The sequence below is a fragment of the Cebidichthys violaceus genome, unplaced genomic scaffold (assembly GCF_023349555.1).
Source record: "Cebidichthys violaceus isolate CVI_PGR_0920_01 unplaced genomic scaffold, fCebVio1.0.p SCAF_2, whole genome shotgun sequence".
Lineage (NCBI taxonomy): Eukaryota > Metazoa > Chordata > Actinopteri > Perciformes > Stichaeidae > Cebidichthys > Cebidichthys violaceus.
In genome coordinates this window covers 16,320,704-16,342,580 of record NW_027176372.1, presented here as the reverse complement: position 1 = coordinate 16,342,580, position 21,877 = coordinate 16,320,704, and the positions used below count along the sequence as shown (strand labels likewise).

The following is a 21,877-nucleotide window of genomic DNA, read 5'->3' as shown; positions in this document are numbered from 1 at the left end:
ATACATATAGCATAATATTTTACTCTCTGCTCACCTGCTGGCTCTCAAAGGTCCAGGTACTGTCGGGTAGAGACGCATCCAGAACACTGATCACCTCATTAAAGTCAGTGGTGCTGCTGGGTTTAATCAAAGTGAAATCACTGTACTCTGACATTGGAGACATTGGAGACATACAGGACCTGAAGGACTGACTCTGAGACAACATGTCTCCTCCCAGGACCTCCACGTACTTTATAGGTCCATCAGTGTTGAGCTGAATCTGCAGGTTTCTGTTGGGGTTCTTGTAATTATCACAGTCGCTCCGTGTCATGCAGCAACTACCGCTGCTTCTGCTGGTCCTCATGCATTTAACCGCTAAGATGAGAAAAGTCACCAGAGACAGCACGGACACCGAGGCCAGAGAGAGAATCAAATACAGAGTGATTCTCCCAGTTTTCTTGATGGGCTCGGTCACTTTCTGTCGGAGGTCTAAGATGGGCTCATGGAGGCCGTCCTCCAGCAGGATGGACACCGTGACGGTGGCGGACTGGACCGGTTCCCCGTCGTCCTTGATCTCTATAAGCAGCCTCTGAGAGGAGTCGTCCTGCTCGGACACAGCGCGTTTAGTCCTCACCTCCCCTGTGTACAGATTGACAGTGAACAGAGACGCGTCTGTGGCCTCCGCCAGTTTGTAGGAGATCCAGGCGTTATGGCCCGAGTCAGCGTCCACGGCCGTCACTTTAGTCACCAGGTGACCCGCTTTAGCGGAGCGGGACATCCTCTGATGAGAGAGGGAGCCCAGGGCAGCGGAGGAGGGGTAAATAACAGCGGGGGCGTTGTCGTTCTGGTCCAGGATAAAAACATGGACAGTGGCGTTGCTGCTGAGAGACGGAGAGCCCTGATCCTTTGCCTGAACCTGAATCTGAAACACCTTCAGTTTCTCATAGTCAAACGAGTGCATGCTGTAGATGCTGCCGTTATCTGAGTTAATGTAAACATAAGATGAGACAGAAACCTCCTGCACTTTAGAGTCCAGTATAGAGTAAGAGATTTTGGCGTTTTCACCAAAGTCCAGATCAGATGCTGACACTGAGTACAGTATAGAGCCTGGTACCCCATTCTCTTTTAAATACACATTATAGGAGGGCTGAGTGAATATAGGGGGGTTGTCATTCACATCAGTGATGCTGACAGGTATCATCTTCTTACTGGATAGAGGAGGAGAGCCTGAATCAGTGGCTGTTATCTCAATATTATACTCTGAGTAACTCTCTCGGTCTAAAGCACCACTGGTAACCAGTTCGTAATTATTAGAGAACGATGGTTTCAGAGTGAAAGGACACCGTTTAGGAAGCTGTAACGTCACTTTACCGTTATCACCTGAGTCAAGGTCTCGCGCACTGATCAAAGCCACTACTGTGCCACTTGGTGCGTCCTCGCGTACAGGACTGGGTTTTGAAGTTAGCACAATTTCTGGGGCATTATCATTTATATCCTCTACGTCCAACTGTACACGACAGTTACCCTCCATTTCGGGAATGCCTTTGTCTTTAGCAGTTATATCGATAAGGTATGATTTAGAACTCTCATAATCTAGTTCTCCCTTTAATACTATTTGTCCTGTTATATCATTGATTTCAAATGTTGATAACACAGAGTCTGGAGTGCGGGGCCCAAAAGAATATTTAATTTCAGCATTAAGACCATCATCGGCATCTGTTGCTGTTAGTTTGATTACAAACGTTCCTTTGGTACTGTTCTCCTTTAAAGTCACTTTGTACTCATTTTCGTTGAATACTGGAAAATTGTCGTTATTATCAAGTATGGTAATGATAATCTTACAGGTTCCCGATTTGACCGGGTTTCCTCCATCTAATGCTGTCAACAGCAGTTGATGGAGCGCATTCTTTTCTCTGTCTAAAGGCTTTTCTAACACCAATTCTGGGACAGCTTTACCATTTTTAGTGTCCTTAAATTTTAGAGAAAAATATTCGTTTTTGCTCAGTGAGTACGTTTTCAAAGAATTGCTTCCAACATCAGGGTCCTCCGCGCTCTCCAAAGGAAAACGTCTGCCTAGTGCAACTGATTCTGGTATTTTAAGATTAATTTCCTGTGTATGGAAACTGGGAGAATTGTCATTTATGTCTCTTATTTCCACTTCAATTCGATGAGACCGCAAAGGATTTTCCACAACTACTTGCAGAGGTAGAACACAGCTGGCGCTTTGTCCACATAGAGTCTCTCTGTCTATCCTGTCATTCACCACCAGCTCGCCCTTCCCCGCATCAACACTGAAATACTGCTTACCAGCCTCAGAGGCGACATGCATTTTTCGTTCAAAAATGTCTGATAATCCCAAACCCAGATCTGTGGCTAGATTTCCTACCACAGAGCCCTGTTTCAGTTCCTCCGGGATGCTGTATCGAGTCTGTCCGTTTATTGTAGTCCACAAAAGAAAGAAATGATGCCACCAAAGCGCAAGCCATCTCCAGTCTCGGTATCCTATTGTCTTTGTCATCCTTGGTCCGCTATAACACATTATATCCAATCGAGATCTTGTTTATAACAATGTAGGAATCCATGGTAATAGGAAATACCTCAAAAGAAAAATGCCACAAGGTTTGAGCATGACTTTAAGCTTAAATCAATGATTACATCTTAGAAAATACAAGCTCATTGCTGTCTCTCCACGAGCTCTTTGCGTTCTAAGTGTTACAGCGCTGAGGCTGCATGGGGGCAGGGACTAGATTGCTTTGTACAGTTCTGAATCCTATTGGTGCACAGCATCCTCTTCCACCATCCAATGAGAGGGAAACTGATCGACACTCTTAAAGTGGCAGCATCTATTCTCTGTTTGAGCGTTCATCTGAGGTGATTATGACAAATATCACTGAATATTAGACAATACAAGACAACCTTGTAAAGAATTAAAAGATAAATGAAAACCTCCTTGAAGTCAGTATCTCACACGCATTGTAAACATAACATTACGTTGCTTGTCACAAAAAAAACAACCTGTAAACATGTAACAATCATTTAACAGTTATCTCTTGTTAATATAATTGTAGAGTGGATAAATTAACTCGGTTCCGACGTTGAATGATCGAATCTATATTTGACATTCGCTGTCCGCTAATGTGGTGCTGAAATGTTTAAACGTACGTATAACACTAACTTGATGCATCATTTAACACCGCTATTTTAACCGTCTATGAATACATGTATTGCAAATTACTTTGATTTACCTACATTGGAGGATCATTTTACAGTGGACACTGCGAAAATGTATAATGAAAACATCATATTGTGAAATTAAAAGAGAGGGGAGAGGGAACACAGGGAGACCAACCAACACACAGCCTGTTGTAAAACGACCAGCCAGCCAGCCAGATAGATGCATACATGACTTATGTTTCCACAGTTGATTTCCATGACAGACTACGCTATGATAGAGTATTTCCTGTAAGAAATAACTAAGGAAAATTAGATATTTTTCTTCACTATTATTAATGGTCATTTATTGCTCACCTGCTGGCTCTCAAAGGTCCAGGTACTGTCGGGTAGAGACGCATCCAGAACACTGATCACCTCATTAAAGTCAGTGGTGCTGCTGGGTTTAATCAAAGTGAAATCACTGTACTCTGACATTGGAGACATTGGAGACATACAGGACCTGAAGGACTGACTCTGAGACAACATGTCTCCTCCCAGGACCTCCACGTACTTTATAGGTCCATCAGTGTTGAGCTGAATCTGCAGGTTTCTGTTGGGGTTCTTGTTATTATCACAGTCGCTCCGTGTCATGCAGCAACTACCGCTGCTTCTGCTGGTCCTCATGCATTTAACCGCTAAGATGAGAAAAGTCACCAGAGACAGTACGGACACCGAGGCCAGAGAGAGAATCAAATACAGAGTGATTCTCCCAGTTTTCTTGATGGGCTCGGTCACTTTCTGTCGGAGGTCTAAGATGGGCTCATGGAGGCCGTCCTCCAGAAGGATGGACACTGTGACGGTGGCGGACTGGACCGGTTCCCCGTCGTCCTTGATCTCTATAAGCAGCCTCTGAGAGGAGTCGTCCTGCTCGGACACAGCGCGTTTAGTCCTCACCTCCCCTGTGTACAGATTGACAGTGAACAGAGACGCGTCTGTGGCCTCCGCCAGTTTGTAGGAGATCCAGGCGTTATGGCCCGAGTCAGCGTCCACGGCCGTCACCTTAGTCACCAGGTGACCCGCTTTAGCGGAGCGGGACATCCTCTGATGAGAGAGGGAGCCCAGGGCAGCGGAGGAGGGGTAAATAACAGCGGGGGCGTTGTCGTTCTGGTCCAGGATAAAAACATGGACAGTGGCGTTGCTGCTGAGAGACGGAGAGCCCTGATCCTTTGCCTGAACCTGAATCTGAAACACCTTCAGTTTCTCATAGTCAAACGAGTGCATGCTGTAGATGCTGCCGTTATCTGAGTTAATGTAAACATAAGATGAGACAGAAACCTCCTGCACTTTAGAGTCAAGTATAGAGTAAGAGATTTTGGCGTTTTCACCAAAATCCAGATCAGATGCTGACACTGAATACAGTATAGAGCCTGGTACCCCATTCTCTTTTAAATACACATTATAGGAGGGCTGGGTGAATATAGGGGGGTTGTCATTCACATCAGTGATGCTGACAGGTATCATCTTCTTACTGGACAGCGGAGGAGAGCCTGAATCAAAGGCTGTTATTTCAATATTATATTCCGAAACATTTTCTCTGTCTAAAACACCATTAGTAACCAGTGCGTAATTGTGAGAAAACGATGGTTTTAGGGCAAATGGGCATTTCTTTGGGAGCTGTAATGTTACTTTACCATTAACACCGGAGTCAAGGTCTCTGGCACTGAGCAAAGCTACTACGGTGCCATTAGTCGAGTCTTCGCGCACTGGCTTTGGATGAGAGGTGAGTATTATTTCTGGGGCATTATCGTTAACATCTAAAACTTCAACATGCACAGTACAATGCCCCTCCATTCTCAGACTGCCTTTATCTTTTGCACTGATGTCCAATTCATAATTTGGAGTTGTTTCGAAATCTAGTTTTCCTTTAAGAAATATTGTTCCCGATGTATGATCAATACTAAAAACAGAGAGAACAGTATCTAATGTGTGAGCTCCAAATGAGTATTCTATCTCTCCGTTTTGACCATCGTCCATGTCTGTCGCTTTTGTTTGTACTATTAATGCGCCTTCTGCAGCATTTTCACTAATGGACACTTTATACAACGTTTTCTCAAAAGTTGGAACGTTATCGTTATTGTCAAGGACTTTAATAGATAGCTGAGCGGTCCCTGATCTCACTGGGTTGCCTCCATCTAGAGCTGTCAACAAAAGCTTATGAACGGCCTTTTTCTCTCTATCTAAATTTTTTGCTAAAATCAATTCAGGGACTTTCCTTCCACCGGCAAGTTCTTTAATTCGAATATTAAAACAATCATCTTTACTGAGAGTGTACGACTTTAATGCATTACTGCCAACATCTGGGTCTATGGCGCCTTCTAAAGGAAAACGAACCCCTAAACCCATAGATTCCGCAACCTCTAATGTGATATCATTTGATGGAAATCTAGGCTCATTGTCATTAATGTCTTGTATTTCTACCTCAACGCGAAACAGTTGTAACGGGTCTTCAATTACAACCTGCAGAGGTAGAACACAGCTTGCGCTTTGTCCACATAGAGTCTCTCTGTCTATTCTGTCATTCACCACCAGCTCGCCCTTCCCCGCATCAACACTGAAATACTGCTTACCAGCCTCAGAGGAGACACGCAGTTTACGATCAAAAATCTCTGATAGTCCCAAACCCAGATCTTTGGCTAGATTTCCTACCACAGATCCCTGTTTCAGTTCCTCTGGGATGCTGTAACGAGTCTGTCCGTTTATTGTAGTCCACAAAAGAAAGAAATGATGCCACCAAAGCGCAAGCCATCTCCAGTCTCGGTATCCTATTGTCTTTGTCATCCTTGGTCCGCTATAACAAGTTATTTCCAGTCGTCATCTTGTATAAAATAACGCTGAAATCCATCATCGCAGGTTTTGTTCCAATATACGATATCCCACAATTACTGAGCATGTCTGTAAGCTGAATTAGACCTTTTTTACATAATAAAATACGGGCTCATTGCTGTCTCTGTCCTCGAGCTCGTTATATTGAAAGCGTTACAGCACTGAGGCTGCATGGGGGCAGGGACTAGATTGCTTTGTACAGTTCTGAATCCTATTGGTGCACAGCATCCTCTTCCACCATCCAATGAGAGGGAAACTGATCGTCACTCTTAAAGTCACAGCATCTATTCTCTTTGTGCCCCCTCACTTTAACCAAAAGCATTTATTTTGAGACTCATGGGACGTAAATAAAGGTATCACGTGACTACAATATCATTATTAAAGTAAGAGTTTTGAAAAGAAAGAAAGAAAAACTAAATAACATGAACTTAGCCTAATATAACGTCAGTTGTAAACAATTATATTTCCCACAGATCCATAGTTCATACTTTAACTAATCACATTGAAACAAGTTTAGGAAACGAGAATTGTTCCTTGTTTTTTGAAAGATGATCAGCAGCAGCAGCTAAACACACGTTCACACACACAGTTTGTGCCTCTAAGCATTTCTGCTTTCCACCAAGAGTCGCTGTCCACTCTCATGGTGCTGAACTATCCAGAAAGGGCTGTGGAAATGTTTACCATAGACTATATTTACAGACTTGAACACAATTACAAACAGTTTCTGAAGACACTATTGCCCACTATGACTTTTCAAATATTTTAACCAAACATATGTATGTATGTATGTATGTATGTATGTGGATAGATGGCTGGATGGATATATATATATATATATATATATATATATATATATATATATATATATATATATATATATATATATATAGAGAGAGAGAGAGAGAGAGAGAGAGAGAGAGAGAGAGAGAGAGAGATTTCATTGAGCCTCTCGGAGAATGCGAATTTTGAAAGAATGAATTTGTTTTGCTCACCTGCTGGCTCTCAAAGGTCCAGGTACTGTCGGGTAAAGACGCATCCAGAACACTGATCACCTCATTAAAGTCAGTGGTGCTGCTGGGTTTAATCAAAGTGAAATCACTGTACTCTGACATTGGAGACATTGGAGACATACAGGACCTGAAGGACTGACTCTGAGACAACATGTCTCCTCCCAGGACCTCCACGTACTTTATAGGTCCATCAGTGTTGAGCTGAATCTGCAGGTTTCTGTTGGGGTTCTTGTAATTATCACAGTCGCTCCGTGTCATGCAGCAACTACCGCTGCTTCTGCTGGTCCTCATGCATTTAACCGCTAAGATGAGAAAAGTCACCAGAGACAGCACGGACACCGAGGCCAGAGAGAGAATCAAATACAGAGTGATTCTCCCAGTTTTCTTGATGGGCTCGGTCACTTTCTGTCGGAGGTCTAAGATGGGCTCATGGAGGCCGTCCTCCAGCAGGATGGACACCGTGACGGTGGCGGACTGGACCGGTTCCCCGTCGTCCTTGATCTCTATAAGCAGCCTCTGAGAGGAGTCGTCCTGCTCGGACACAGCGCGTTTAGTCCTCACCTCCCCTGTGTACAGATTGACAGTGAACAGAGACGCGTCTGTGGCCTCCGCCAGTTTGTAGGAGATCCAGGCGTTATGGCCCGAGTCAGCGTCCACGGCCGTCACCTTAGTCACCAGGTGACCCGCTTTAGCGGAGCGGGACATCCTCTGATGAGAGAGGGAGCCCAGGGCAGCGGAGGAGGGGTAAATAACAGCGGGGGCGTTGTCGTTCTGGTCCAGGATAAAAACATGGACAGTGGCGTTGCTGCTGAGAGACGGAGAGCCCTGATCCTTTGCCTGAACCTGAATCTGAAACACCTTCAGTTTCTCATAGTCAAACGAGTGCATGCTGTAGATGCTGCCGTTATCTGAGTTAATGTAAACATAAGATGAGACAGAAACCTCCTGCACTTTAGATTCCAAGATGGAGTAGGATATCTTCGCGTTGTCACCTGAATCAGGATCAGATGCGGACACCGAGCACAATATCTTCCCAGGAGCATGATTCTCTTTTACATAAACTACATAAGAACGCTGGGAGAAAACTGGTGGGTTGTCATTTACATCTAACAACTCAACAAGTATTATTTTTTCACTCGATAATGGGGGCTTCCCAGAATCAGTAGCACTTATCTTGACACTATACTTGCCATTTTTTTCACGGTCAAGTGGCCCTTTCGTCACTAATGAGAAATGGTTAGAGACTGAAGGATTTAATTTAAAGGGGGATCTGGAAGACACGCTTAACGTAATCTTACCATTGTCACCCGAATCTGGGTCTTTTGCACTTATCAATGCAATAACTGTTCCGATTGCAGAGTCTTCTGGAACAGGTGTTGTTAAAGACGTCACAATTATTTCCGGTATATTGTCGTTAATGTCAACTATTTTAATTTCGACGCCACAATGCCCATCCATCTTAGGGTTTCCTTTGTCTTTAGCAGTTATGTCAAATCTATGTAAAGGGTTCGTTTCATGGTCTAAACTTCCTTTGACAACAATAGCTCCAGTAAAAGGTTCAATGTCAAATAATGATAAAATGAGATCTGTAGTTTGCTCTGCGAAGTAGTATTCGATTTCTCCATTTAGTCCTTCGTCTGCATCTGTGGCTTTGACGTGCAATATTTCTGTTCCAAGTCTTGCATTTTCGCTGACATTAGCTTCGTATACCTGCTTTTCAAATTGTGGTGCATTGTCATTGTTGTCAAGAACTATAACTGTAATTTCAGATGTCCCTGAGTGCACCGGATCGCCACCATCTACAGCAGTGAGAATAAGATTGTGCACAGGCAGCTTTTCTCGATCAAGAGGTTTTTCGAGCACCAGTTCAGGGATTTTTCTACCATCCTTGTGGGTTTTAACAGTCAATTTGAAATTATCATTTTTGCTTATAAGATAAGACCGTACAGAATTAGAGCCCACGTCGGGATCCTGTGCACTTTCTAAAGGAAACCGCGCGCCTGGATTGACCAGTTCTGCAATTTGCAATACTTTCTCTTTAGTAAGAAAACTAGGCGAATTGTCGTTTGTATCTTGGATTTCAATTTCGACTCTATGCAGCTGAAGGGGGTTATCTATGACTAGTTCCAAAGGCAACAAACATGACGGTCTTTGTCCACACAGATCTTCCCTGTCTATCCTATCAATCACCACCAGTTCTCCCTTCCCCAAGTCCACACTAAAATACTGCTTACCAGCTTCCGAGGTTATCCGCAATTTACGTCGGTGCAGTTCAGATACAACCAAACCCAAATCTCTGGCTAGATTTCCTACCACAGAGCCCTGTTTCACTTCCTCCGGGATACTGTAGCGAGTCTGTCCGTCTATTGTAGTCCACAAGAGAAAGAAATGATGCCACCACAAAAATACCTGCCATGCAGGCAATTTGTTCCACATTATTCCTCGTTCCAAAAATCCCATATCTTCTCACTCCAATCCCAACTTCTTAACTGATTAAGTGTAAAAGGTCTATGATCCAATGTAGATGCGTCCACAGAGACAGTCATGCTTTGTGTCTGCATATGCATCCCTCCTCTCCTGTGCAGAACATTGTAATGGCTACGATGCTGAAGCTACTCGGTGAGAGGGAGTAGATCTCTTTGTACAGCTCTGAATTTCATTGGTGGACGGAGAATACCTATTTTCACCAATGATGGCATCAGTAAGCGTCTACAGAACAGTGACGTAAAAATATGATTCAAATAAAATAATCCTGGTTGTTACGACTCTAATATATAAAATATAATTTTACTATACCCATTAAACAGTCTCACAATCACCTTCAACGGTTTGTATGTGTACTTGAAGACCATAAATATAAATATGAAAACTATATGATATATTTATTATTTATAAAAGCTGTGGATAATAGATGACTACTTCTAGTGTTCTATAAATAACTGAATGCCTGAGCCTTTTATGATCACTCATATAATGCTCTGTGTTAAACCAGCATATAGCCTCTTGCCTGTATGGAACTGCATACATGCACATGCCTGTGTGGCTGACAAGGCTCTTCGTTGCCTTCCTGTGGCCAGAGAAAGCTAATGCAGCCTGCAGACGTCAGTACGTCTTCCAAGCTCTCCACAAGCTTCGGAGAAATAATCTGTCAGCAGCCAACGTAAAATACCCGTATGAAGGTCTGTAGAGCAAATAAAAAGGGAGGGGGGAGGGCAGATGGTGCCTCTCTCTCTCTCTTTCTCTCTCTCTCTCTCTCTCTCTCTCTCTCTCTCTCTCTCTCTTTCTTATGGACGCATAAGCCAGTGTTACACGTTCGTCTTTAATAGATGTTTGGTCACCACTGACAATCAAATCATTCTGAAAACCATGAATCAAAATCATGCAATATCCCTCCACTTGCAAAATGCGTAAATTCAATGGTGCTAATGGTAAAATAATCCGTAACACCATATGTAAATTCATATGAAAAATATACACCCCCATAAATACGTATTTGCGATATTCATCAGTTATAAATGGAAGTGGGCGACAGAGGGAGATGTAGAGAGGCAGTGTGAGAAACAGCGAGAGGGAGAGGGAGAGCGCCTGAGCTGATTTCAGCACCACACGTGTGGACAGCGCCACACAGGCGGCCAACTGCTGCTGCTGCATGCTGCTAGAGAGGCAGACGGCCCCACAGGCCCTCAATGAAGGCAGCAGGCAGCAGAGAAACAAAACAAAAAAATTATCAACTTCCTTACTATTTCTCCTACACCATACAGGAATAAATACAGAAGTTGATCGGCCAGAAGACTAAAACACCTAATTCGATTTTAGTGCTGCAAACACAGGCCACGAAAAGAACCATTAATACAAAAGGAAAATAACAAGCTCAAGAATGTATTGTCACATTTTAAATGATCAAGTTTTGATAATTTAAAATACATATTTATGCTCGCTAACTCTATACTACTGGTATTTTATCAGCGAGGAAAATCAGCATTTGGAGAGTAACTCTATAATAAATAAATATAAATAAATATATTATAAATAATTTTGGGTTAGTCAAATCAGACCTTCCCCAATAAAGACTTGCATAGCACACACGCAAATTGTAATTCTGGTTAAGACTCAAATTGCATGTGTTCACTGTCGGGTGTTGATCTACAGTACAAAGTGTTGAAGTTTCATGGACTAAAACGATTCCACCCATCTATCAGTTCATTTATTTTCCATACCCACTTGTCCTGTTCAGGCTGGAGCTTATCCCAGCATACACAGGACAGAAGGCACTTTACACACTGAACAGGTCATCAGGCTATCACAATGCCAACACACATCCGCGAACAAGCACATTAACACCCACACAGAAAGAGACGGACATGTACACTCCAATAAAAAAACTAAAACAAGTAAGCCAGGGGATTTGAACTTGTTGTGAGGTTATAGTGCGAATGGCAGTGCCACCCCCATCTTCATACAGTCATTGTCCAACATGAACAGTTCATGCATAATTATATTACCCTAACCTGTATCAGATTACCTGACACTGAATTATTCGAAAATCAGCAACCCATGTAGGATGTAATACAAGCGACCATCTACTGTCCATCTTAAGGTATGTTTAGGTTTGGTTGAGTCTGCTAAGTTAAATGTTTGTGTGTTAAATCAGTTGTATGGTATGTTTTTAAAGCTGTAGCGTGAGGTGTTGGTCTACACTATATTAAACATTTATATTTATAGTATTTTTTTACATTAATTACATATACACTCATTTCCAGTTGATTAGGCAACCTAGTCTTGAATATTAGGAAGATTCTAATGTTCAGTTTTATGTTGAAATTGTTTCAGAGAGGTGTTGATTGAACCATAAGGTCATTTTGAAGGCTGCAGTCTGTGATGCTGTTGAATTGTATTGTGTTATCCTGGCATGTTTTTCTATTATTTAGTCCACCCTATTTATATGAATGGGGATAGGATAATTAACAGAAACACCTCATCCTCCATAATGATCATAAAATGTAACCAAAAGCTCTTATTAACAGTTTCAACAAAAATGTGAAATTATGTATTTAAGGACCAAAACGCCTTACAATATAATCAAATCCAGTACACCAACACCACATATTACATCCTCAAAAATGAATCAACACTTTGCTGGACTTTAATTGATTTGAGTCAAGAGATTTCACTCAATTTCCTCTGATACATTAGATACTGCAGTTCGGCTTAAGACACCCTCTTATGTTTGTGTCACATGGTGTGTGCCTTTTTTTTGTACTTGTGCTGTATTTTCTTAACTCACTGTATTCCAATAGTTTACTGTACTATCTTTCTTTATGATTGACTGAAGTGGATGGTGGTCCAGAGCACAAAAACACTGGCTAAAATCCAAGATACAGTGCTGGACAGTATAATCACTGCAACTTACATTCAAGCTCAAGTAACTTTACCAGCTGGTTTCCTCTGCTAATACTCTCCTTAAACCACATAAGCCTGTTAGTAGGGAGAGCTGTCTAACTTCTTGTTAAAATGTAAAGCGGTACCTTGAAAAACAGAGTATGTAGAAAAGAGCTAAAACATTGATTCAAAATATTACAGTCTGAAAGTTTAACATATCATTCACTACCCAGAGAAAAGTATTTAAATGTAATCGTCTACAATATAGTATAGATTGTAAATTATGTTCATGGGATAATGACACCCCAATCAGAAAAAAAGCACATCATATTTTGTTCATGAAGCCACTCACACTGTCACACACAATCAGCTGTCAACAAACGACGTGTCCATCAACGCCTGATTGAAGCAATCATCAGTGATGATAGACGTTTTGTGAGGTATGTGAAAAGATCTGATTAATCTAACTCAGTGCCAATGTGTAATGCTTGGACACTGTAAAACATGCAGTATCTGCTGCTATAGGCTGTGTTTGAATTCTGTTACTGCACGGTGATCTGGAGTATGATGTTCAGTTGCCAGTGTATCAATTATCAGTGCTATTTGTAGAATAATGAACGTTTGTACCACTCTTTGTGTTTGATGTCTGTGAACAACAAAGATGAAAACTGTTTCTTACCTTATTTGGTGAGTCAGGATTTAACAGGAGTTAGGGAGGAGACAGGAACAGCACCAGGCAACAAGAGGGACACATGAAAGAGAAAAACAAGAAACACAGGATGTCAGTTAGACTGGTGGTCAGCATATAGATTCTGGCTTTGGGAAGCAACAAACATACTTACCATGTGGCTCACAACAAATGGGAGTTGTGATTCATAGAGTCTTGATGGATAATAAATTGTCTGTCATGATTGGATTGCTCACAAAAAACAGTCTGCTGTGTGTGCACATGAACTATTAAAGTCAACAAAATATGTAAACAATTATGTGTTGTTTGATCTGTATCTTTTTTCAGCCTTCAGTCAGTATAATAACGATACGATTGAGCCTCCATCAGCACAAACTGTAATAACACATTGTGGCTTATCTTTCAACAGAAAGTATTCAAATACAAAAGTATGATATATTAATTTAACATATTATGATACTACTATAACAATTACAGCTGTTTGTTTTAACAATACTGAGTTGATTTTTGGGACATAACCTTTATTGATGAAATAATGAACCAAGCTGGGTGTAAATGATCAAACTCAGAAAACATTAGGGAACATATTGCCATGTGAGTGTATTTGTGTGTGAATGATTTAGAGAGAGAGAGAGAGAGAGAGAGAGAGAGACAGAGAGAGAGAGAGAGGATGGATCTTCAAAGAAACCTTGTTTTAGCATTTCTGTCCTTGTATGTGTGACGATGATCATTATCAGTGGATAGAGAATGACCCCACACAGTCCAGAGTTACAGTTCAGTGTGGTTGCCTTACCAAAAATATATCCAGTCATTGCTTTGTGAATCATTTTCAACAGCATTCACTTATGGTATGTTAGATTATGCTACACAGTAGAAAGTGGGTACAACCATCAACTTGCCCTTCAAACAGAAGGATTAACATACTTTGGTACAGTACAACCACTTCAGTTCACACCAAAACGCTAAAACAATCATTGCTGAGGGAACTGGAAACCCTGTCATACCAACAATGTATGAATCACAACCAAAACACTGCACTGCTGCACAAAGCCACTACCCTAAAAGCAACAGCAGGGGGCCTCGAGGCGATGCCCTGAGATAAATCCATCCCTTATTAATGAGATTCTTTGCTCTGTGACCCTGTGTTGGTCACAGCTGATGTGTGTATGAGTGTCTTTGTGAGAGCCAATATAAGCTTCTTAGACAAAGCAAAGCAGCTACTGTAGTGTCCTGTGGTGTACTGTAGTTTAAATTATATCCTGTAATATACCTTTCGTTTGTGCACAGGAACAAATTTTAAGTAATAACACAATGTTGGTTCAAAAAATACACCCAGCCAAAACAAACAGGTCAACATGAAAGAAGAAAAAAAAAGACACCAAAAGGATGTTGTTCTTTTCATTCAACAGAATCAAATTCAACAAGAAATTGGGTATTTTAAGCCCATATGTTAGATACTATACTAATTATGGACATGGTTTTTTTGAAACAGGGGAAGGCAAAACAAACAGGGAGGCACCCATCAGAACAAATATCAAGAGCAGCCATGATCACCCCCCCCCTCTTTCTTTATCATCTGTCACCCCAGGTCTGAGGATGCTGCACCTATTTGCCCAAAACAGGGGTGTCTCCTATCCTCAAACTATCAACAAATGCATGGAGCCATCACAGCTCAAAGGCTGTATCTGCTGCTGACCCCCTGTGGCTCAATGGAAAATGGTACAGCCCTGCCAGTGAGTCAGCTTGTTGCTATGGTAACACATCCCACCTCCCTTCCTCGCATCCCACCCTGCTTCCTGTGAGCTGGCCATGGTGGCAAAAAAAGAGCTACAAAAACAACATGGACAAAAAAGAAGACAGAGGAAGGAAGATACATGATGATCACACACATTTGTTGATATTTACTTTGATGATATGTTGTTCCAGCAAAGCACATGTTTATGGACTGCTGGGTAATAAAGCATCTCTTGATAAATGGCTGAAAAGTGATACGTAGGAGATATTTCTTCTTGTCATGGACATGGTGACCTACACAAGGATGAAATGACACCGTATGGTGTAAAATTTCCTTTTATAGATGGAACAAAATGTCCTACACTGAGCAATCTTCCTCTCCCTTTCTCTCTGTCTCTTTCTCTCTCTGCAGCAGAGTGGTGCAGCTGGAGAGGGGGAGGGGAGGGATGCAGAAAATGAGATCAGGAGGAAAAAGGGAGACTGTTGGATACCAAGAATGACTGCTGAACAGTGGCTAACCAGTTTTAGCTGCTATTTGACACAATGATAACTATAGTAACTGAGTAAATGTCAGTTAGTAAAGCAAATTGTTTTTTAAGTTTTTTTTAAACGTCATTTAAACTGCAATAGAATAACACAGTGAACATAATCTATGATACATGTGGAAGTCATATCATGCAACTACAATAACATAATCATTATCATTTTTCACTACATCTTTACTCCCATAGAAGGCAAGACTCTGTCCTTCCGAATCCCATTCCTACATTTGATTCTCCTAATCAAACACACAGATGCAATCATGCACTACACTGATGTCAAAATGTGACTTTTGAGAATATATTTTAGCAATGCCTGCATGGCTATGGAGTCTTTCAGTGCTTGACAGAACTTTGCCATTGCCCCATATTACACAGTTCTAAGTAATCCCTAGTGTAATCCTTCCGAGAGAATCTGCCAGTGCAGAACTCCACACTTCAACCTCTGGGACACAAACACACATCCAAACTTATGTATGTTCTCAAGCACACAGGTCAGGTTTACACACCTTCATGCAAAGAAAGGTACACTTAATTAAAGTTTGCATGTACATGATTGTATTGTCATCCGTTTCATTGTAAATAAACCCTGTGCACAATTCAGTTTTTGTCCTCCCATCAATCTGATGCACCTGAGGAACAAAGTAAAAGTGATATCGGCACCATAATCAATACATTTGTCTTCTGTACATTTTTGACCAGGTAATGTATTAATACCTGCTACATGCAAGATATGTTCTTCACTAATAATGCCTGTATCAGCTTATTCTGATATACTTCTATAAAAAATATACTTTTTTACTTCCTAAGTCCTTCCTTAGTCAGGATCAAGTAGAATACCGTTGTGTCCTTATCATTTAAGCAGTGTGGATGCTTGCTGAAAGGGAGCATTAAGCTTTACTTTCGGGGTGACCTCCAACTGCTCCAACTGCAGGGCCCAATCCTGTACCAGTTTAAATGTGCCCTTTTGTATAAAGCAGCATAACAACAGTCCCAGAGGGACAGACAGCAACAGTCATCACATGGAGAGAGTATTATGCACAGGAGCGGAGAACTTTTGTTTTCCTATTGATATCATCAACTGATATTGAGATCAGTGTATTACAGTGTAGAATGTCTGCTCTGTGGGAATACAATCACACCCTAAGATCCCTGTTATATGGGAAATCTTGTAAACAAAAACACAATAAAGGGTTGTAGTACAAACATTAACCACATCCTCAAACACACACATAGTTCACAGTGGACCAGCCCCAACGGCATACACATGGGCACACAGCTGCTCACCAGACAGCTTGGCTAGGAAGGCGGGACACTTAAACAAGAGCTTGGGCCTGTGGGAACCAGGAGCTTCTGCACGTGATTATAGTTTTGTGGTCAGTAACAAGTTGAACAACAAAATGAATGATGACAGCTCCACGGTAGGGTATTTTTTAACAAAAAAAAGACAATAACAACAACATGCTGAAGTGGTACAAGGTACAAAACAGGCTGAACTATTTTGCTGCTTGAAAAGTCGTTTCTGTGAGCTTTGACCCCACTGACACTGGCCAAAAGAATGTATGGTACTCAGTAAAAACCTTCTATTAACAACCCTGACAAAATGAGACATACTGGTTTAACCGCAGTTGAAACAGGTAAAGCAGACACAGATGTGGGCTGATAATGATGACAGACTGCTTCTAGCAGATTTGGGGGTTAAGACAATTAACTACCTTGTAGTTTGTCAACTCCCAGTTCCACTTGCACACAGCCAGAACATCCTGCAGACTTTACGACTAAAACACACACACCACCCAGAGCAACCAGACCATGCACACTAGTTGATGTGATGCTTCCTTCGATACTGGAGAGAACTGAGCAAACATAACTGCAGACACACTTTCCTCATCCACATCATACAAGCATTTAGTCATCACTCATGCATCAAGCTGGCTCTTTAAATGATGCTATATGTGGCCTTTTATTTTCCTCATCACAGGCATCATTATTACAAGAGGGCCTGCCCAGTCCACCACACACATACTGTTAAAACGCAACACACAGCTTTCATATTCAGCATATAATGTAAACCCTCACATGTGGAGACTCAAAACTAATCCCTCACTGTGTCACTCTGAGCAGCCTGTATGATGCTGATTGAAATTATTATTTTACAGACTTTGTGGACAGCTAGATTTGAATACATTCTAGGTCAGTTTTAATTTGTCACATCACTTCTGACATCCCCATGTCATTTGTTATATAACTAATGATCTCTAGATCTCTCTCTCTCTCTCTCTCTCTCTCTCTCTCTCTCTCTCTCTCTCTCTCTCTCTCTCTCTCTCTCTATCTCTCTCTCTCTCTCTCTCTCTCTCTCTCTCCTTTGATTGCTTTATATTTTGTCAAGAAACATCTCAGGCTGTCTGTGTCCTTTACAGGCAGTCAGTAAATCTAACTTTTTCACATATAAGGCTTCCCTGAGCCGTCTACCTCAGCAGACAAAGAGGGCTGCAGATCAAAATGGCTGCTGTGCATCACTAACATGAATGCTGCACAGGGATGGTGGAGACTGTGCCGGTTACCACGTGCCTCTACCCCTCCCCCGCTGTCTCTCTCTGCCTCTCTCTGCCTCTCCATCACACTGCTTTTCTCCCTTGTTCTCAATCTTCCAAGCACCAGCAGTGACCATTCCCTCTTCACTAATACCACATTTTAAACCTCTTAATGAATATCATTGTGCCAATATCTGCATTTTGTATCAGTTTTTCATTACCTTGCTTCCTTATAGTTGGCATACATCTATCCCTGCTCCTTTTCTGTGTGTGTAGCCCTATGCCCATGGCTGCACCGTGTTATGAAGGGAACTAGGTCACTGAAAAAGTAGTGCACTGTGTGGCTGTGTGTTTCTATGCAGAACAAAATCTGTAGCAATGCTTTAGTAGGGATGATGCCCAGCATCTCTTTCTTTGATTGTAGCTTTTGTATTGTTTTCTCACTCACACAGTATGCTAGTCAGTCTGTTACAGTTGAAAGGAATCTAAACATAGGTACTGAACCTATTTATACATGTTTTTTCAACACATAACAGCATTTCAAGGTTGTTGCATATAATTCCCAGCACTATATAATAAACTTATCAACATGAATATCAGAGAATGGAATTAGGCTGAAAAATGCAGCAACAAATGCATCATGGAGGAGATAGTGTCATAAAGCAAAAGTAACAAGTATCTGACACAGTGTACCTTGCAAATGAGATATGAAACCACACAGGTAGACACAGGTAACGCCTTTGTTTAAAGCATGCTAGAAAATCAAATCAACAACCATGTTGGAGTATATGCAGTAAAGATATGGAATATCATTGGTTACACTAGGAAAGCAAAACTAGGAGGACATTCAAATTGTTTTGGGGGCAACATGTGGTTAGAAAGGTACAGGGCATGAAAGGTGGCACAATGCAATGTGCAATGCTCATTTTAAATCAACCACAACATGAATTGTGAGATAAAAAAAGACTAAATAGTTGGCACTACTTTTGGCCATAGAAATATATATATATATATATATATATATATATATATATATATATATATACTGTATATATATATATATATATATATATATATATATATATATATATACTGTATATATATATATATATATATATATATATATATACTGTATATATATATATATATATATATATATATATATACTGGATATACAGTATATCCAGTATATATAACCCAGAACCAATACAAAAGGAAAACAGGTTTTAAAGAAATAAGGAATAGTGGTTGATCTCACCTCTGTGAGCAAAATCTCTGACTCTGTTTTATGCCTTGGCACTGTCCTGGTGGCACTATGGTCAACACTCAGAGTGCTCTGACTGAAGGGTCTGGAGCACTTGATATCACTCTTCCGGGAGTCATTCGTTCCGTACACCTCGTAACTGAATGCCTGCTTCAACGTACCGGTACCTCCTACGTCTGCGTAAAGGGGTGGATAATACGGAATAACAGGAAGATTCCCACTGGATTTGTAAAGCACGCGCTCGTGTCTCCATCTGTAGATCTTCACTGATATAATAACCACTAAACACGTGATGAAGAGGAAGGAAACTACAGCCAAAGCCAACACTAAGTAGAAAGTCAGGTTGTCATTGTACTCCTTGTCTTGTGTAAAGTCAGTGAACTCAGACAGCACTTCAGGGAAGCTGTCCGCCACCGCCACGTTAACAATGACTGTAGCTGAACGAGAGGGCTGCCCGTTGTCCTCCACTATCACAGTCAGTCTTTGTTTCACAGCATCTTTATCAGTGACTTGGCGGATAGTTCTTATTTCTCCATTCTGTAAGCCCACTTCAAACAGCGCCCTGTCTGTGGCTTTCTGCAGTTTATAGGAGAGCCAGGCATTCTGTCCAGAGTCCACATCAACAGCCACCACTTTAGTGACCAGATAGCCCACATCTGCTGAACGAGGCACCATTTCAGCCACCAGAGAGCCTCCAGTCTGGACTGGGTACAGAACCTGAGGAGGGTTGTCGTTCTGGTCCTGGATCATTACTTTCACAGTCACGTTGCTACTGAGTGGAGGGGAGCCTCCATCCTGCGCTTTGACGCGAATATGGAACTCTTTTGTTTGCTCATAGTCGAAGGAACGCACAGCAAGTATCTCTCCACTCTCTGCATTCACTGAAAAATAAGCAGAGGCTGACATTCCATTCAGTTGGCTATCCTCAAGGAAATAGGAAATGCGTGCATTGTTGCCATAGTCTTTGTCACTGGCTTTGACAGAGAGGAGTGCCATGCCAGGTGCATTATTTTCAGTGATGAAAGCTGTGCTAAATGATTGAGGGAACATTGGGGCGTGGTCGTTTACGTCCGATATTCTTAAATTAATTGTCTTGTTTGTGGAATAAGGCGGGGAACCCTCGTCCATTGCAGTTATAGTTATGTTATATTCCGGCACTGTTTCACGATCCAAAACATCGTCAGACATCAGGCTATAGAAATTAGTCGATGACGACTTGATTTTGAAAGGCAAATCTTTGCTAATAAAACACTTAACTTGTCCATTTTTATCTGAGTCCAGGTCTTTGATATTGAGCATTGCTATAACAGTTTCTGGAGCCGAATCTTCTGGTATGGGATTGGAGAGAGAAATTATGCTTATGACAGGGGCATTGTCATTTAGGTCGGTCACCTCTATTAGCACCTTGCTTGTGTCTGCCAGCCCTCCTTTGTCTGTAGCTTCAATATCAATTTCATAATGTTTTGCTTTTTCATAATCTAACATACCAACTACTGTCATTTCCCCAGTTTTGGCATCCATATTAAACAGGGATGATGCACTATCGGTATGTTGGGAAAACGAATACACTACCTCTTCGTTTGCTCCTTTATCATTATCAGTGGCACTGACTCTTACAATAACAGCGCCACGAGAAGCGTTTTCAGGAACGGTTACTCTGTAAACGGACTGACTGAATGCTGGTGCATTGTCATTTGCATCCAAAACGACCACATTTATTTTGACAGAACCCGATTTCTGAGGATTCCCACCGTCAAATGCTGTCAGAGTTAATTTATGTTCTTCTTGTTTTTCTCTGTCAAGTGACGTGTGAAGTACCATTTCAATATATTTTGTGCCATCAGGCCGTGAGACAACATTCAATTTGAAATTATCTGTCGGGTTGAGTTTGTATGTTTGAAGGGTGTTTTGTGCTACATCGGGATCTTTAGCACTCTCAAGCGAATAGCGAGCCCCTGGTGAGGCAGATTCACTAACTTGGAAATTGTATTCTTTCTTCGTGAAAAACGGAGCATTGTCATTAATATCTGTAATCTCTACATCAATTCGATGCAGCTCCATTGGATTATCTAGAATGATTTGGAAATGAAGAGAGCAGGGAGACACTTGCTTGCACAATTCTTCTCTGTCTATTCTTTTAGCCACGACCAAAGTTCCCTTTTCTGCATTAAGACCAATGTACTCACTGCCGTCCTCGGTAAATATCCTAGCCCGCCCAGATTTCATCCGTTTAACATCCAAGCCTAGGTCCTGAATGATATTTCCGACAACCGACCCCGTAGCCATCTCCTCGGGTACAGAATAACGGACCTGCCCGAGAGCCATGTCTGCGACACAAATGCAGAGAAGCAGTGGCCACCATGAAAATGATTTTTTTTCGGTCCCACAAAAAAGAACACCAATCATGACGAGAGCCTTCGTAAAATCCGAGTAGAATTACAAAACCACGGTGTCAAAATTCGACAAAATGATCATGAGCGCATTGCTGAGGACCGTCTTTGTCAGTCTATAGTTACGATTATAATACAGCCCTAAAACGCATCATACTGACGAGGGAGGACTTCACTCACACAAAATAACCTCACTTTCCTCACACTAACCAACAGCGGCACTTAGGGACTTGAACAGAAACTACAACAGAAATATCTTTGACAATACGGATTGAGATATTCTTACTTGTACAAACATAATAGAAACATAAGTAAAAAAAAGAT

At 41.5% G+C, this 21,877-nt stretch overlaps 2 protein-coding genes across 29 annotated transcripts in view; both read right to left on the bottom strand.

Annotated features, from left to right (window-relative positions):
- LOC137875492 (protocadherin gamma-A11-like) overlaps positions 1-21,877 on the bottom strand; it is a 262,793-nt gene that overhangs the window by 33,843 nt on the left and 207,073 nt on the right. For 2 of the 28 annotated variants that reach the window (XM_068714771.1, XM_068714787.1), the window contains exon 1: positions 19,158-21,611. The exons of 23 other annotated variants lie outside the window; for them this stretch is intronic. In XM_068714771.1, coding sequence (XP_068570872.1) covers positions 19,158-21,569 — 2,412 coding nt within the window. In that variant the 5' untranslated portion in view covers positions 21,570-21,611. Of the gene's footprint in view, positions 1-34; positions 2,665-7,007; positions 9,633-19,157; positions 21,612-21,877 lie in introns of those variants that run through there. 3 more of the 28 variants (XM_068714762.1, XM_068714768.1, XM_068714763.1) reach the window with 2 other exon arrangements.
- On the bottom strand, positions 3,486-6,339 carry LOC137875494 (protocadherin gamma-C5-like). Its single transcript, XM_068714799.1, has one exon. The coding sequence runs from the start codon at positions 5,968-5,970 to the stop codon at positions 3,493-3,495; it is 2,478 nt and encodes an 825-aa protein (XP_068570900.1). The 5' UTR covers positions 5,971-6,339; the 3' UTR covers positions 3,486-3,492.